The following is a 17,860-nucleotide window of genomic DNA, read 5'->3' on the forward strand; positions in this document are numbered from 1 at the left end:
TGATAGTATAAATTGAAGAGTTTTTTTTTAAATTTTAGTATGATTTCAGAAATGGTGATTTTAAAAGTAAGTTTTGGCGGGGTTTGCTTATTTAAGCGAATTTTGTAAGCTTACTGATTTAGTTTGGAATTTTTAAAAGAAGCTATTTTGGTCTTGCTCATTATTTTGATGGCAAAAGTAAAGACTGGGGTAAGTTCAGATCTTGTCTAATCGAAGTTTCTTATAGGAGAAATGTTCTTTAACGTTGCATAATATTGCTCATGTGATCTTAACTAGGGGCAAAAATTTATCTCGGCAATGGCACAAGACTTAAGTATGGTTTATGTCATATGTCCTTTAAAAACAGGTTAACCAAGAAATTTTTTGACCTTTTTTTTTTTTTTTTTGAGACAGAGTCTCTGTCACCAGGCTGGGAGTGCAGTGGCACCATGTAGACCCACTGCAGCCTCCGACTCCCTGGTTCAAGCGATTCTCCTGCCTCAGCCCCCCGAGTAGCTGGGATTGCCGGCGTGTGCCACCATGCCCAGCTAATTTTTGTATTTTTAGTAGAGACGGTTTCACCATGTTGGCCAGGATGGTCTTGATCGCCTGACCTCGTGATCCACCCACCTCGGCCTCATCGTTTCCTAGACTTAGCGTCTCACCCCCAGATCAGAAAGGAAAAAGTCTTCACAGGCTTCTAAATTTACAGAGAAGAACCATGCGTTCCAGGTTTAATCTATAGGCCTTTAGTTCTCTGTGTTTTCTGAGCCTAGAATTAAAACCAATTCTAGCATATAATAAGCCATCTTGGCCTTGTCCGTTACTTTTGTTTATGTATATAGTTACTAAGTTTACTAAGTAGTTACTAAACTTAAGTTTCTGTATATAATTACCTGCACATTTCAGTGAAGCATGTTGGTGATGAAGTATGTATGATATACCTAGTGAAACTGAAATCACATAGTACCCAATCAAGACTTAGACTTCACAAGTTTATTAGATAAATTCTTGTTCAAGGTCACTTTCTCTTTATTTTGCCTGCCCCGAGGTGAGGAGTTGAGAAGGATGTGTAGATTGTGTTTCTAGAAAGAATAGTTTCTTTTTTTTTTTTGAGACGGAGTCTCGCTCTGCCACCCAGGCTGGAGTGTAGTGGCCGGATCTCAGCTCACTGCAAGCTCCGCCTCCCGGGTTTATGCCATTCTCCTGCCTCAGCCTCCCGAGTAGCCGGGACTGCAGGCGCCCGCCACCTCGCCCGGCTACTTTTTTTGTATTTTTTAGTAGAGACGGAGTTTCACCGGGTTAGCCAGGATGGTCTGGATCTCCTGACCTCGTGATCCGCCCGTCTCGGCCTCCCAAAGTGCTGGGATTACAGGCTTGAGCCACCGCGCCCGGCCAAGAATAGTTTCTTTGGCTGAATGTAACGTCCTTTGATTATTTCTTTTCCCTTTCCTAGGAGAAAGTGGTGTTTAAGCATTCCAGTTTACTTCCCTGTTAGATAACACACAATGTATGTTATTCCCAATGTAGAAGAAGTTGGTTCTTAGAGACACTCACCAAATAGGGACTTAAAAACTAACAGCTAATGGGTCTCAGGAGCATTATTTTCATATGCCATCAGCAGGTCGGAAATGGCCATCATCGTTACTAGGCAGTGCAGGCTTGGAACTTGGGCATGACTAGCAGTCACTTCATTGTCAGAGCTATGGAAAGCAGTTCCTTTCTGCCTCCCAGATGCAGTGAACAGTAGGGAGGGCTTAGCATAGAACTGTTTCCAACCTGGTTTTAAAATGACCCTCTTTTTAATGTGAATGCCCAGAAAGTTCCCTTCTAGTTCTAAGGTCATGATTTTCTCACTGATTATAATGAGTGCAAATGGGACTGGTTTGTCCGCTTTTTGTGTTTGTTAAGCAGCCTTGGTCTGACAGGATGTGGGTCTAGGGGCAGGAAGTGGCTTACTAAATAACTCAGAGGCAAAAGGAGCTATTTAGAAGGATTTGAGATTTCATTACATGTTCTTGAAATTATGGGGTGGCTAGTAATCTGGACTCTTTATATATGTGTGTATATATATGTGTGTATATATATATAATGTTACATAATATTTACCCTGGAATTGGGAAATACAAACTTTTCAAAAGCTTAGCACCGTTGGCATCTATTTAAAGATACTATTTTAGGAGTAATGTTAAAGAGCACAGATATTTGGGTAGCTGATTACCAGAAGTTGAGGGTCTCAGTTTCCTTAACCATTAAAAAAAGGTCATCAGACGAGGATAACCGTATACCTCGTATCGTGTACTCATTTGGAGTCACTTTACCAGTTATACTTCATCACTGTTCTGATTGGTCTACTGAAAACATACATTTATATCACATAAAAATATAACAAAGATACCTGAAAAGTCGGTTACTAGGAAATTCCACGCCCCCACTTCTGTGTCAGTACTCTGCCCTGTTAACATCTGCTGCACATTAAGAATTTAGCCTTGACATTTTAAGTTTAGCCTAATGGTGGTGGTGGAGGAGGCAGTAAGGAGAACAGTTTAGAAAAGGAGGTGTGAATGGCATGTAGTGTTAGTTTTCATCATTTAAGTTACTCAAAAAGTACCTTAAAGTGTTTCTGGCTTCACTGGGAAATGAGTTCCTGCGTCCCTGTGGTGTCAGGAGGATCGCAGAGTAGGAGACATGGCCCCTAGGATACTGGACATGGGCTGGATGCTGTATTTGAGGGATAAACCATGTATGGTTCTTGTGCTTTAAAACAAGCAAAAACCTGGCTGGGCGCGGTGGCTCACACCTCTAATCCCAGCACTTTGGGAGGCCGAGGCGAGTGGATCACGAGGTCAGGAGATCAAGACTATCCTGGCTAACACAGTGAAACCCTGTCTCTACTAAAAATACAAAATTAGCCAGGTATGGTGACGCATGCCTGTAATCCCAGCTACTCGGGAGGCTGAGGCAGGAGAATCATTTGAACCCAGGAGGTGGAGGTTGTGGATCGTGTCACTGCACTCCAGCCTGGGCAATAAGGGCGAAACTCTGCCTCAAAAAAAAAAAAAAAAAAAAGGCCGGGCGCGGTGGCTCAAGCCTGTAATCCCAGCACTTTGGGAGGCCGAGACGGGCGGATCACGAGGTCAGGAGATCCAGACCATCCTGGCTAACCCGGTGAAACCCCATGTCTACTAAAAAATACAAAAACCTAGCCGGGCGAGGTGGCGGGCGCCTGTAGTCCCAGCTACTCGGGAGGCTGAGGCAGGAGAATGGCATAAACCCGGGAGGCGGAGCTTGCAGTGAGCTGAGATCCGGCCACTGTACTCCAGCCTGGGCGACAGAGCGAGACTCCATCTCTTTTTTTTTTTTTTTTTTTTTTGAGACGGAGTCTCGCTCTGTAGCCCGGGCTGGAGTGCAGTGGCCGGATCTCAGCTCACTGCAAGCTCCGCCTCCCGGGTTTAGGCCATTCTCCTGCCTCAGCCTCCCGAGTAGCTGGGACTACAGGCGCCCGCCACCTCGCCCGGCTAGATTTTTGTATTTTTTTTTTTTTTTTAGTAGAGACGGGGTTTCACCGTATTAGCCAGGATGGTCTTGATCTCCTGACCTCGTGATCCGCCCGTCTCGGCCTCCCAAAGTGCTGGGATTACAGGCTTGAGCCACCGCGCCCGCGAGACTCCATCTCAAAAAAAAAAAAAAAAAAAGTTATCTGGGCGTGGTGGCACATACCTGTAATCCCAGCTACTTGGGAGGCTGAGGCAGGAGAATCGCTTGAACCTGGGAGGCGGAGGTTGCAGTGAGCCAAGATCGCACCATTGTCCTCCAGCCTGGGCAAAAAGAGCGAAACTCCATCTCAAAAAAAAAAAAAAAATCCTAACAAAAATTGATACTTGGCCAATCTCCCTTTCCGCCAGACTTGCTGGCAGTTAAAATTTGAAACAGTGACTGTACCGAAACGCTTTTTATTCCGGTTAAAAGTTGTACTCTCATTTCCTAAAATGAGGACTGAACTGAGAAACTAGCTACAGCTGCTATGGTTTTCCATAGCGTTAAGTTGGCTCCTTTGATGTTGAAGTCTGTAGTTATGACCTTGCTTTCATTAGTAGTTAGCACCTGGGCAGGTACTAACCAATGAATGCCCTTTACACCCGGCAAGAAGGAATGATGGGTGGGGAGGCCAGATTGTTTCAATCTAAAGGGCACTTGTGGGTTTCATTTTCTGATAGACACTGCCTACAGGCAACTAAGTCATTCCATTAACTGTCATTGTCAATCCATGTGTAGCCAAACTTGAATTCTCCTGCTGGTTTAGCTTCCTGATGGGGAATAACTGCTGTCACAAGGGACAGTGTCTGTAGCTCCATCATGGGCCCCAGGATGTCCCACAGCAGCTAACACTGGTCTGTACTCGGGACTCTGCCACCTGGTCAGTGACTTTCTGTGCATCATGTTCCTGGGAATAGTATGACTGTCCATGATTCCTAGGAAAGCTTAAGGAATGACTGAGGACAAGGAGCTAGCACTTTGACCCCTGTGGGGAGTGCTGTCTGTAGTGGTTATCAGGGCTGTGACAAGTGGACTCTTGTGAGCTCCAACACTGGATGATTTTATTATTCCTATTACTTAGGCAATAAAAGACTAATACATATCCTGGTGTTATATAATTATATGAAAACTTATCAGAATGAGTTTTATAACTAGTGTACCCATGTTTTTGTTACTGTGCTACAGACAAAATGATACACTGAAATTTTACTGAATTACCTGACAATTTTTGTTACAATTAATTCTGTGCACTTTTTACAAGATTTGTGGAGCGTAAATAGGTGGCTGGCCTTTCTTTGGCATCTGAACATTTTCCTGAGCCCAATAGACAAGCAGATTTTTTTTTTTTTTTTTTTAAATGGAGACAGGGTTCTCCTCATGCCCATAATCCCAGCACCCTGCCCAGTTCGGGACCAGGCTGGAAACATGGTGAAACCACGTCTCTGCTAAAAATACAAAAGTTAGTTGGGCATAGTGGTGCATGCCTGTAATCCCAGATACTCTGGAAACTGAGGCAGGAGAATCGCTTGAACTCAGGAGGTGGAGGCTGCGGTGAGCCGAGATTGTGTCACTGCACTCCAACCTTGACAGCGAGACCATGTCTCAAAAAAAATATAGGGTTCTGTTACCCAATATGGTGGCGCAATCATGGCTCACTGCAGGCTTGACCTAGGCCCAAGTGATCTTCCCACATTGGCCTTCCAAAGTTCTAGGGTTACAGGAGTGAGCCACTGTGCCCGGCCAAGATTTCTTTGCCTTTGTGTTCACGTTCTTCTTTAACCTTAAAAGAAGAGGTCATATAAAATAATGATCAGGTATAATTTAAGATACAGAAAACTCGATAGAAAGGAGTAGCTGTGTGTTCTACATCTTCATTGCATTTGCTGATACATCTCAGGATTATTAGTACAATTTTTTTTTTTTTTTTGAGACAGTCTCACTCTGTCTCCCAGGCTGGAGTGCAGTGCCACAGTCTCAGCACACTGCAGCCTCCATCTCCCAGGTTCAAGCGATTCTTCTGCCTCAGTCCCCAGTGTATCTGGGATTATGAATGTGCACCACCACACTTGGCTAATATTTTGTATTTTTAGTGGAGACGGGATTTCACCATGTTGGCCAGGATGGTCTCAAACTGCTGGTCTCAACTGATGCGCCCGCCTAAACCTCCCAAAGTGGTGGGATTATAGGCGTGAGCCACCATGTGCAGCCCAGCGTGATGTATTTATACTGTTATTTCCACCTCCTAAAGGTCAACAAGGACACTTAGCTCAAGAAGGCTGATGTTGAGAGAGACCGCTTATCAGAACAGGATCTCTGAGGAAAAAGGGAGCTTAAATATGTGTCCCTGGAATTTCTTCTAGCCCTTTCCTCAGTGACATGGCCACTGCTATGGGTGGGAATGTTTAGTGAAGGACCCTGACCAGTGATTGATGTCTTTGCCAAGTATATTGTCAGGTCAATGTCATAGATTGATTTTTTATATATATATATATAGAGAGAGAGAGAGACTTCATATAATAGAAAATAATATTTTAAGGACCACCTTGCTATTTTACTTCCCTGATAATGTTTTGAATATTTTGATAAATACCTTTAGCAACATAGTGGTTCTCATCTCAGCCTTCTCTGTCCTTGAAAGGTGTTATTTGTAACAGGGTGGTTTCTGGACTGCCTTTCTGGAGTAAAACTTGGGCACTTCTAACCATACGCTTGCTGGAAACCATAATGTTAAATGTAGTCATTGGGTTATCATTTGCAACTACATTGATATAATTTTGTATATAAAACAGTTTGCTACGGGGAGCAGCATTGTTCATGTAAGAAAGACATTTGCTTCGTATAATACATGGAAACAAAGTTATCTTTTCAATGTTAACCGTTACTGTAACATTGCAAAAAAAGGTTGTTGATGTGGAGAAAGAAGAGCTTAAAAAACCCACAAACAATTCACTTGCCTCTCGGGCTTTTCTGCTTTGCCTAACTTGACTGAATTAGAGTATCTGCATTTCTGCACTAAGCTGGTTAAGGTTTGCTAAGTCAATGGTAATGTTTTACAGAGCTTGGCTATTTGTTAGCCAGCATTTGTGGAAAACAACCAGTGTCTGTCATAGCTAGTGCTATAATTTATTCAGTTGGCATATTGTTCATGGAGACAGTGAGATAAGGGGATCAGGATCCAGAGAGACTACTAAAATATGTGAGTCCATCTGTTGTGATCTGAGGTTTCATTAGAGAAAACCTGTCTGCCTGTACAATGAATGGAGACTTAGTAAGGATATTTTTATATAAAGGATTATAAATCAGCAGAGGTAAGTACATTAATCTTGGCCAAACAGGTCGTGTCCTTTTGCATTTTCCCGATGGCAAGTTCTGCCCCCTGCTGCCCGGGCACTGTTGGTCATAGCGTGGCCTTGGCCAGCAGCATTGGCATCAGCTGTGAGCCGGTAAACATGGAAATGTAGGCCCTTCCCAACCTGAGTCAGACCCTTAGCCTGGGGTCCAGGAAACTATTTTAACAAGCTCCCAGGTGATTTTTTTCACATTTCAAGTTTGAGCACCTTGAGGGCTTATGAATGGCTGCATATAAGGTACAGCTGGCCATATGTCTTAAATGACTTCAAGGAGATGTGAGCCAGGCCTCCTCTTCCCACACTAGACTTCATGAACCATACCTGGTATTGTCATGTTTTTGTGAGCAGCCGTGAATAGGACTGGGGGAGAGAGATGTTCAGCCAATAAAGTCTAAAATGGAAAGGGAATGTTCAGTTATAACAAAACAAATTTTTGTAATTAGAATGCTGGGTTGTGCTCAGCATCATTGGAGTTCAATGTGGAGCAGTGGCTCACACCTGTAATCCCGGCACTTTGAGAAGCTGAGTTGGGCAGATCCCTTGAGTTCAGGAGTTTGAGACCACCCTGGGCAACATGGTGAAACTCCATCTCTACAAAAAAATAGAAAAATTAGCCAGCTGTGGTGGCGGGTGCCTGTGGTCCCAGCTAAGGAGGCTAAGGCAGGGGGAATCTCTTGAACCCTGGTGGCAGAAGTTGCAGTGAGCTGAGATCGTGCCACTGCACTCCACCCTGGGTGACAGAGCGAGACCCTTTCTCAAAAAAAAAAAAAAAAAAAAAGTGGAGCAGCAAACTAAGACCCTCTTCCATCGAGGGAAGTCTCTGAAGCAAAGCTGAGCCGGCCTCTCAGCTCTGCACTGGTGGGGCACCCCATGGCACCCAGAAGCAGTGAGAGGGCTAACGCAGCAGAGCGCAGCATGGCCATGCATGATTGGAGTGCCGCTACTGCGTTCATGTCAGTTTGGCAGCCAGCAACTTCTAAGAACGTAGAATATTTTCATTTAGAACTTAAAAACAGTAAACCCTAAAAGTTTAGTGTTTAAAAATTCATTTTTGTTTCTCTCTAAAGAGTTTTATTCTTTTGAAAATGACCACAGTCTAGTTTGAATGCCATTGTTTCTCAGCTGTTTCTTATTTGCAATTGCTAAAAGCAGCAAGGAGCAAGTTAAATGTCCATCACCTGAATGGGTAGACAGAAGTGACATCCACACAATGGAATATTACTGGGCAGTAAAAAAAGAATGAAGTGCTGGTACATGCTGCAACATGAATAACCCTTTTAGACATTATGCTAAGTCATGGGATTCAGTCACAAAAGACTGCATGTTATAAAATTCTGTGTCTCTGAAATGTCCAGAATAGGCAGATCCTTAGAGACAGAAAGTAGATTGGTGGTTTCCAGGGGCTGAGGGAGCAGGAGGAATGGAGAATGACTGCCAGTGGCCATGGAGTTTCTTTTTGGGCTGACAAACTATTCCAAAACTAGATAGCAGTGTCAGTTGCATAACTCTGAATATACTAAAGACCACTGAATTATACATTTTACATGGATAAATTTTATGGTAAATTATATTTCAATAGCTGCTATTTAAAGTACATAGTGACTCAACATGAAAGGAAACATACGGTTTTGTCTCTAATTACCCAACTAAGTGAACCAAAATAGCAGCTAAAAAGCTTTTAATTCATTTATCATTGGTTGTAAGAATTTTCCCTATCATACTCCCATCTGTGGGAGAAAATTTACTGTGTCTACTTCCTATCAGAGCATTTCTAAGTATTTGAAAGGTCCTATCCAAATATTTGAAAGCTGTTAAAAGTTGCTGAAGTGGCACCTTCGGAAGAGGGCTGGAATGTTTGATAACAACGTTGACGTTTTAAATGATATGGAAGGTCAAGCTCGCAATGTAATCTTGGGTGGTGGTGGCTGGATGGCTCTACTCAGACTGGTTTTATAGTAAATGGCAGGTGTGATAATAGAGGGATTAATCTGTTATCACTGAATCCACTGCCTGAAATTCAAACATTCAGATGCTCCCATTTGAATTTCCCTTTTTTATTTTACATGGTTTTCCTAGTTTTTGAGTACATAAAAAAAATTATTGTAAACTTTTTTCCTGCAGTGTTCTGGCCTCTAAAATTAAATCTGGTTCTTTTGTCTAAGACTCAAGGGTTGCTTTCCTATAATGTTTGTGGAGGAACTGATCTTGGACTTTTCCCTCCTGTCTTGGGCTTTTATTGCAGTTTGAATTTGTGCTGTAAGAAGTGTGACTGTAGAGGTAATCTTCAAGTTTAAAATATTCAGAGGGAATAATGCATACCTATATTTATTTACCAAAATGAGGAAAATACCTGGGAAATAATTTGATGGCTGAAGAATATTCAGCAATTCATAGATTAGAAGCAAAATACAAAATTTAATTGTCAACTTGGTATCTTTTTCATTCCTTAGACTCTTAGAAGGCATTTTAGATGCCATTTTGATAAAATTAAACTGGGAAGACTCAGATATCATGTTTTCCCAACTATATTCTGAAAAATGCTAGTTCCCTGAGATGCTCCATGGAAATAATCTGTGAGCAGAACAGTCTGGGAAGCGGAGACTGTGGCCCCGTCTTGGGCTGCCACTGTTGGCATGAACACGGCAGACAGGCAGCAGCCTTTCAGCTAAAGAAGGAAGAAAGAAAACCCCACCTTAACCACTGCAGACTTGCATGACCTCCAAACACTGCCCCCACAGCACATCCCCATTTTTGTCCCTTTCCCTTTCAAAGCCAAATAATTTCAAAGAGAACTACGTAGCTGCTGGGTTGGGATGGTGTCAAAAGCCAGACACGATGATTTTAAGTCATAGAATGATCAAGCTGGAAGATGCTCACAGATTAAATGGTCTCCAGCCACTCAATATCACCAGCAAGGGAGAGGAACAGGGTTGGCCTGAGTGAGGCTGGGGCCACCCCTGCCAGCAGGCCTGTGTGCCGGGCTCAGGTGCTTCAAGGAATTGAGCAAAGAGGATGTTGGGTTTATTTTGTTTTAATTAGGCGAATTGTTGAGTTTATTTAAAAACAAAGCAGATTGGGGTTGAACACCCTGCATGTCCATTGCATTGGAGTGGTAACACCTGTGCCATCGTGTGACTGCCTGGAGGGGTACTTTCCCTCTGGGGAAAGTGAACACAGGTGTGTTGTCCCTTTTCCGTGAAAACACTCTACTTGCTGGTCTTGAATAGCATTCTAGTGGGTTACTTTCCTCCTAGTGGTCAGACAGTATTTATTGGACCTCTGGCTCCATTGGCATGTGTCCCCTAAGGAGGAGACTCTTCAGGGGGTACTCATACCTCTTCTATCCGATGGCACTGACTGTGTCACACCTGGCCTGCGGGCTTTGAAGCTAGCATTTCAGAGTGGGAAAAGGCCTCAAGCCATCTAGTCCAAACTCTACCTGCAGATCGGATAACTGATGCCCAGTGGCAGAAAGTCATTTGCTGGGGATCCTCAGATTACAGAGCTAGCTCTCAAACCCAGGCCTTCTGCCTCCTGTGTCTTGTCTTCCAGTGATTCCCAAATTTGGCCTCCTCAAAATCACTTGTGGAAGTGACTGGGCTGAGGGTGTTTGAAAAGCTTCTGTGAGGATTCTGATGGTGGGGCTGATGTGGGAAGCACCATGGTATGGGATCACTGTTTGAGGCACAGCCATCTTCATTAATGTGTAAGCCACTCAGGGATAGGGAGGGCTAATGCTTCTCTGTACTCACAATGCCTATCATGGTGCCTGGCACACCTTGCAGTATTTAATTAGTGTTTGTGGATCGAATGAACATGTTAGGTGCCCACTAGCAGGGGTTGGTCCTGTAGTCTGTGGCCATGGAACATTAGAAGAATAAAGCTATTGTGGTTCATACTGTAGTATAAGTTTGAGCTGAGTTACTACAACACAAATTTTTTTTGAAGTTTTTAAAAGTTAGAGACGGGTTCTCGCTATGTTGCCCAGGGTGGTCTCAAACTCCTCGCCTTGAGATCCTCCTGCCTTGGCTCCCCAAAGGGCTGCGATTACAGGCCTGAGCCATTATACCTGGCCGACAAATAAAATTATTTATTTATTTTTTACAATGGAATCTCACCCTGTCACCTAGGCTGGAGTGCAGTGGCGTGATCTTGGCTCACTGCAACCTCTGCCTCCTGGATTCAAGCAATTCTCTCTCCTCAGCCTCCTGAGTAGCTGGGATTACAAGTGTGTGCCACCACACTTGGCTAATTTTTGTATTTTTAGTAGAGATGGGGTTTTACCATGTTGGCCAGGCTGGTCTTGAACTCCTGACCTCAAGTGATCTGCCTGCCTTGGCCCCCCAGAGTGCTGTGATTACAGGCAGGAGCCACTGCGCCTGGCCTAGAATTTTTTAGAGTAGATTATTAAGCAAAGGGAGAGTAGAGACAGTATTGGTTTTTCATTAACTTCATCTGCACCATCAACCACATGGTTCTTTTTGTCTGGGGAGTGGTACAGGAGTAAAATTAAACTTAAATCACCACCACCACCCCCCAAGCAAAGCATAACTTTAAAAAGTTTTTAATATTTTGGCAAACCTGATAGAAATATTGCCCTTTTTTGGGTAGATCTTAGATGACTAACTGCTTACTATACACACACCTGTACCACACATGTGATTGTGTTGCCTTCACCGAACACAGTTCTTGATAAGTGTGTAATCTAAGGGGAATTACTAAGATAATAAAAACTGCAAACCATGCGCTCTTTTTCTCCAGTCTTTGCACATAGTTTGGATTTGTGTAGCGGTGTATTTAAGCCCATGGACTTGAGTTTTTTGTGGGACAATCATTGCGTGTATCAGATTCATACAGTCCCAGTCCCCCATTATTCCTGTGGCACTGTTGAAGATACAAGAACCAGCTGGCATTCAAATATGTTGAGCAAAACAGTTGCTGACTAGGGAAACCTAACACCCTGATAATAAAATGGAAAATTGGGATTTAGATGTGTTTTCTCAGTTGCTGAAGCGTGGTGCTGCTGGTGCTGCTGGTGCTGCTGGTGCTGCTGGTGCTGCTGGTGCTGCTGGTGCTGCTGGTGCTGCTGGTGCTGGTGCTGGTGCTGCTGGTGCTGGTGCTGCTGGTGCTGGTGCTGCTGGTGCTGGTGCTGGTGCTGGTGCTGGTGCTGCTGGTGCTGGTGCTGGTGGTGTTTTTGAGTCTCGCTCTATCGCCCAGGCTGGAGTGTAGGGGTGCGATCTTGCTCACTTCAACCTCTGCCTCCCAGGTTCAAGCACTTCTGCCTCAGCCTCCCAAGTAGCTGGGACTATGTACAGGCACGTGCCATCACGCCCAGCTAATTTTTGTATTTTTAGTAGAGACGGGGTTTCACTATGTTGGCCAGGCTGGTCTCGAACGCCTGATCTCAAGTGAGCCACCTGCCTTGGCCTCCCAAAGTGCTGGGATTACAGGCGTGAACTGCTGCACCTGGCCCCAAAGTCTGGTTTGTTTTTTTTTTTTTTTTTCAAGCCCTTGGATAAGTAGACAAAGTATGTATGTAAATGGTCCTGTCATCTCAGTGAATGTCTCATTTTAAACTTCGGTGAAAGCTTATGCTGTATATGTAGCACATTATTTTATCCATAATTGTCTTCCTAAACATGGAACTGTCTATCATGCAGTAGGTTAAGGCAGTGCCGTGCTGTGGTCCTTAATCTGGGGAGGATCTCCTCCCTTTTCCCCATAGAGCATTTGGAAATGTGTATGTGGATGGGGTTGCTTTTAGGTGTTCCAATGACTGGGGACACTCAGTCATTGGATGGCTTAAGGATGCTAAACGTTCCTGAGTACTTGGGATAGTCTTGCAGAATGAATACCTCTGCTGTCCAGAATGACGAGCACCCCCAGTGGGAAACACTAGTAGCCTAATGACTAATCAAGTAACAGACAGCCCTTTAACTTAAAGCAGCTCATTAACATAGTGTTCATTTACCTGTTGAGATCTTGTGAGTATCTTCTCCTCAATCTCTGTGTAAAGATACAGATGTAGAGCCTGCCCTATGTATACATATATGAATGTAGGAGATCGAGACCATCCTGGCTAACATGGTGAAACTGTCTCTACTAAAAATACAAAAAATTAGCTGGGCGTGGTGGCAGGCACCTGTAGTCCCAGCTACTCGGGAGGCTGAGGCAGGAGAATGGCGTGAACCTGGGAGGCGGAGCTTGCAATGAGCCGAGATCACACCACTGCACTCCAGCCTGGGCGACAGAGCAAGACGCCGTCTCAAAAAAAAAAAAAAAAAAGAAAAAAATTGGAGTCTGAAATCTCGTGTGCATGGACTCTGGTCATTTGTCTTTGTCCTAACCAGGTAGTAGCCTTCAGTTCTAATTGTACTTGGGGTTCCACTTCTGAACCAGTAGATAGTAGAGAAAGAAAGGCATACCCAGGGCTCTGCATTTGTGAGCGAATGCCCCTCCACTTTTGTTTTGAGTGTGATATGTCATTGTTGGCTTCTATGTATGTAGCTGGAGCTGCATTTGTTATTGAAATATTTGACTTGGGGTTGGTTTTCCCGTCTCTAATACCGGCCCTTGGAACCATAATTGAGAGAAATGCATGCTTTATTTCATGCTTCATAACAGCCATTTTGTGATTTTAAAAAAAATTACCAGCAGGAAATGAAAGAAAAGTAGGTTTTTATATTTTAGTATGATTAAAGACTTTAAAACAGGTCTTGTTGCCTCTCAGTAAACTTGAGTTCTTTAACTTCTGGACTTGGAATTGTGGAGAAAACTTTTAAAACAAGACCTGAAAAACGATACTTCTGTACTTGTTATACCAGTCAGGGAGCCTTTAAGGCATATTGGATGTATATCAGAGGACCTCTCAATCATCACAGTCTGAAATGTTGTTGGGACAGGAGTGGAGGTGGGGCGGGTGGTTCCTGAAGTAGGAAGTGACATTTGGTGAGTGCTGAATATTTCTGGTGCCCTGGCTGAATAACAAAACCTCTGTCGCCAAATCCTGGCACAGGTAATATGTCCTCATTACATTTACACCTGTGTTAGGAAGAATCCAGGATAGGTATCTCTCCAGCTTCTGTGTATTTCACTTGAAAATGGTGAGAAGCAAACATTTCTTAATATTAAGCATTATAGTTGCTTTGTGGCTCTGCTATTTTCCTTTGGGACAGTGACATAAAGTAGCCAAATTTGAGTATTTTTCATATGCTTTAGTAAATCTGGGTTTTCTCAAGTGATAAATTTGAAAACTACCTTGATGTGAGTGGATTGTTTTATTGTTGTTGTGTTTTTTTGTTTTGAGATGGAGTCTTGCTCAGTTGCCCAGGCTGGAGTGCAGTGGCACAACCTTGACTCACCGCAATCTCCGCCTTCTGGGATCAAGCAATTCTCCTGCCTCAGCCTCCTGAGTAGCTGGGACTACAAGCGTGTGCCACCATGCCCAGCTAATTTTGTATTTTTAATAGAGATAGGGCTTTACCACGTTGGCCAGGCTGGTCTTGAACTCCTGACCTCAAGTGGTCCACCTGCCTCAGCCTCCCGAAGTGCTGGGATTACAGGTGTGAGTCAGTGGCGCCCGACTGTGTTTTTTTTTTTGAGGCGGAGTCTCGCTCTGTCTCCCGGACTGGAGTGCAGTGGCCGGATCTCAGCTCACTGCAAGCTCCGCCTCCCGGGTTTACGCCATTCTCCTGCCTCAGCCTCCCGAGTAGCTGGGACTACAGGCGCCCGCCACCTCGCCCAGCTAGTTTTTGTATTTTTAGTAGAGACGGGGTTTCACCGTGTTAGCCAGGATGGTCTCGATCTCCTGACCTCGTGATCCACCCGTCTCGGCCTCCCAAAGTGCTGGGATTACAGGCTTGAGCCACCGTGCCCGGCCTGTTTTTTTTTTTTAAACAGCTACATGGCAACATTAGAAATATTTTAAGGCCCTCCTGTCTCTACCTCCTCAATTCTGTGTCTCGCCATCCTGATACTATTTCCATTTTTACATTTTATTTTCATCTCTTGTCTAAATAGATCTCACATTTGCATTGAGAGAGTATTGCTTGTCATATTTTTGATTTCAGAAGCAATTTGCCTAGTTTCTATTTTCATAATTATAATTTAATATCACTACATAATCCATCTTTGATGTGTCTTTGGACATTTCATCCTTTGTCTCTCACTATGGTTTCTAAGGTTGCTTCAAAACTTCTGGTACAAAGCTCTTTCTCTCTTCCCTTGTCTGACTCCCTTGGTGCCCCTCGGGAGCCCTCCTGCCTCCTTTGGCTGTCGTAAGGCTCATATGAGATGGTGCGTGGAAAAATAGGTTAAACTATTGTTTTTAAAAAAAAAAACTGCTTAGGTTGGGCAAGGTGACCCATGTCTGTAATCTCAGCACTATGGAAGGCTGAGATGGAAGGCTTGCTTGAGCCTAGGAGCTCAAGACCAGCCTAGGCGACATAGTGAGACCCTGTCTCTACAAAAAGTTTTAAGAAAAAAAAACGAGCTAGTCATGGTGGCACCTATAGTGCCAGCTACTCGAGAGGCTGCGGTGGGAGGCGTTCATGTGAGCCTGGGAGGTCAGGACTATAGTGAGCTGTTACCACGCCACTGCACTCCAGCTTGGGTGACAGAGCAAGACCCTGTCTCAGAAAAGAGAAAAACTGCTTAGACCTAAGTGTCAGTGTGCTTTATTAAAGCAAAGAGGCTGCGTTTGGTTCACACTGTGCGCCTGCTGAGATGTCCCCAGCCATCTGCAGTCAGGAGTGGTGTGTGGCTTCCTGACTAGCACAGGAACTGATGTCAGGCCTGTGCCGTCGCCACACTGAGGAGCAGCTTGTGTAGAAGGTGCAGGAGGTTATCAGAAGAAAAGAAGACTCAGTTAAGCGTAATTTGTTTCATTCTGTTTTTCAGATCAATGTCCGAGTTACCACCATGGATGCAGAGCTGGAGTTTGCAATCCAGCCAAATACAACTGGAAAACAGCTTTTTGATCAGGTTGGTCTCTGAACTTGAGAGTTAACTCCATCTACAAAAAAAATTGTTTTGCAACATTTCAATTATTTTGTTTGCTAAGCATATTACCTTGTTTTACTCACTTGAGGTAATAGATGAGAAGGATCTTTTAAAAGGTGAAAGTATTTCATGATAGCATTATAAAATGCATTAATAGACACGTATATCATGCCTAGGAGGTATATGAAAGCACACAGCTATCTGTTGTATAAAGCCAGGTGGATTCAGTGTGTTACCAGCCATGGAAGCAAAGGGCTGAACAGAGTGATTGTGCTTGTCAGTGTAAGGAGGTGTGCTGGCCTGTGTCTCTCACCTTGTGTTAGAGACTCGGCTTCCTACCCCCAGCCGCCTCCACCTCCAGAGTAGAACCCCTCTCACTGCGTGGATGAGTGAACCTTAGTTGTCTCAGCAGTTGGTGCAGCTTCTCATTTCTAAGTGGTCATACCTGAACTTCTGAAAAGAAGAAATGAAGATTTAGAGAAAAAAATTCACTTTTTAAAATTGGAAGATTTTTTTAAAAATCAAGTATTTATTAGTGATATTACTATTTATTTATTAAATGCTTTTTTCCCTAATAACAGCTGCTCCAAATACAGTTTCCTTTTTTTTTTTCTTTGAGACTGAGTCTCGTTCTGTTGCCCAGGCTGGAGTGCAGTGGTGCAATCTTGGCTCACTGCAACCTGTCTCCCAAGTTCAAGCAGTTCTCCTGCATGAGCCTCCCCAATAGCTGGGATTACAGGCGCATGCTACCACGCCCTGCTAATTTTTGTATTTTTAATAGAGACGGAGTTTCTCCATGTTTGCCAGGCTGGTCTTGAACTCCTGAACTCAAGTGATCCACCCGCCTCAGCCTCCCAGAGTGCTGGGATTACAGGTGTGAGCCCACGCTCAGCCCAAATACAGTCTTAATGGCTTGGATCTTTTCCAGTCAAGGAGTTACTAAAAACCATCATTTAGTTGTTTTTTTTTTTTTTTAAGACGGAGTATCACTCTGTCGCCCAGGCTGGAGTGCAGTAGGGCAATCTCCACTCACTGCAAGCTCCGCCTCCCGGGTTTGCGCCATTCTCCTGCCTCAGCCTCCCGAGTAGCTGGGACTACAGGTGCCCGCCACCACACCCAGCTAATCTTTGTATTTTTAGTAGGAACGGGGTTTCACCATGTTAGCCAGGATGGTCTCGATCTCCAGACCTCGTGATCCACCCAGCTTGGCCTCCCAAAGTGCTGGGATTACGGGTGTGAGCCACCACACCTGGCCTATTTAGTGTTTTTGTAGCACAGGTCAGAAGTTTTTTTCTGCAAATGGCTGGAGAGTACGTATTTTAGACTTGCAGCCCACACAGTTGCTGTCATAACTACTCAGCTCTGCCATTGTAGTATTGAGAGCAGCCATAAACACGTGAAGATTCAAGCATGACTGTTTTCTAGTCAAGCTCTGTGTGGGCACTGATTTTTTTTTTTTTTTTTGAGACAGAGTCTCGCTCTGTCACCCAGGCTGGAGTGCAGTGGCACAGTGGCACGACATTGGCTCACTGCAAGGGTTCACGCCATTCTCCTGCCTCAGCCTCCTGAGTAGCTGGGACTACAGGCGCCCACCACCATGCCCAGCTAATCTTTTTTGTATTTTTAGTAGAGACGGGGTTTCATTGTGTTAGCCAGGATGGCCTCTGTCTCCTGACCTTGTGATCCGCCCACCTCGTCCTCCCAAAGTCCTGGGATTACAGGCGTGAGCCACTGTGCCTGGCTGGGCACTGATATTTTTATGTAATTTCCCCATCACCACCATTGAAAAAATGTAAACCCATTCTTAGCCTATGGGCTGCACAAATAGCCAGCAGACAAGATTTGGTCCATGGGCCTTAGCTTGCTGCACTTGCGTTATTTACAACTCTCTCCTGTAGTTCACTGCAGAACCAGCTTTGTGACATGTACAGCAGTGCCCTATGCATGACAAGGCACCAGGGCAGCACCCGTCTAACACCTCACAGTTTCAAAAC

The 17,860-nt window shown here is 44.3% G+C and overlaps 1 protein-coding gene across 3 annotated transcripts in view; it reads left to right on the forward strand.

The window, feature by feature from the left end:
- The window catches only part of EZR (ezrin), a 58,616-nt gene that overhangs the window by 14,658 nt on the left and 26,098 nt on the right, over positions 1 to 17,860 (forward strand). For 2 of the 3 annotated variants that reach the window (XM_033234921.1, XM_033234922.1), the window contains exon 3: positions 15,765 to 15,848. In XM_033234921.1, the coding sequence (XP_033090812.1) occupies positions 15,765 to 15,848 (84 nt within the window). Of the gene's footprint in view, positions 1 to 15,764; positions 15,849 to 17,860 lie in introns of those variants that run through there. The other variant, XM_033234923.1, reaches the window with a different exon arrangement.

Source organism: Trachypithecus francoisi, unplaced genomic scaffold (genome assembly GCF_009764315.1).
Source record: "Trachypithecus francoisi isolate TF-2019V2 unplaced genomic scaffold, Tfra_2.0 Lachesis_group15, whole genome shotgun sequence".
In the NCBI taxonomy this organism is placed as follows: Eukaryota; Metazoa; Chordata; class Mammalia; order Primates; family Cercopithecidae; genus Trachypithecus; species Trachypithecus francoisi.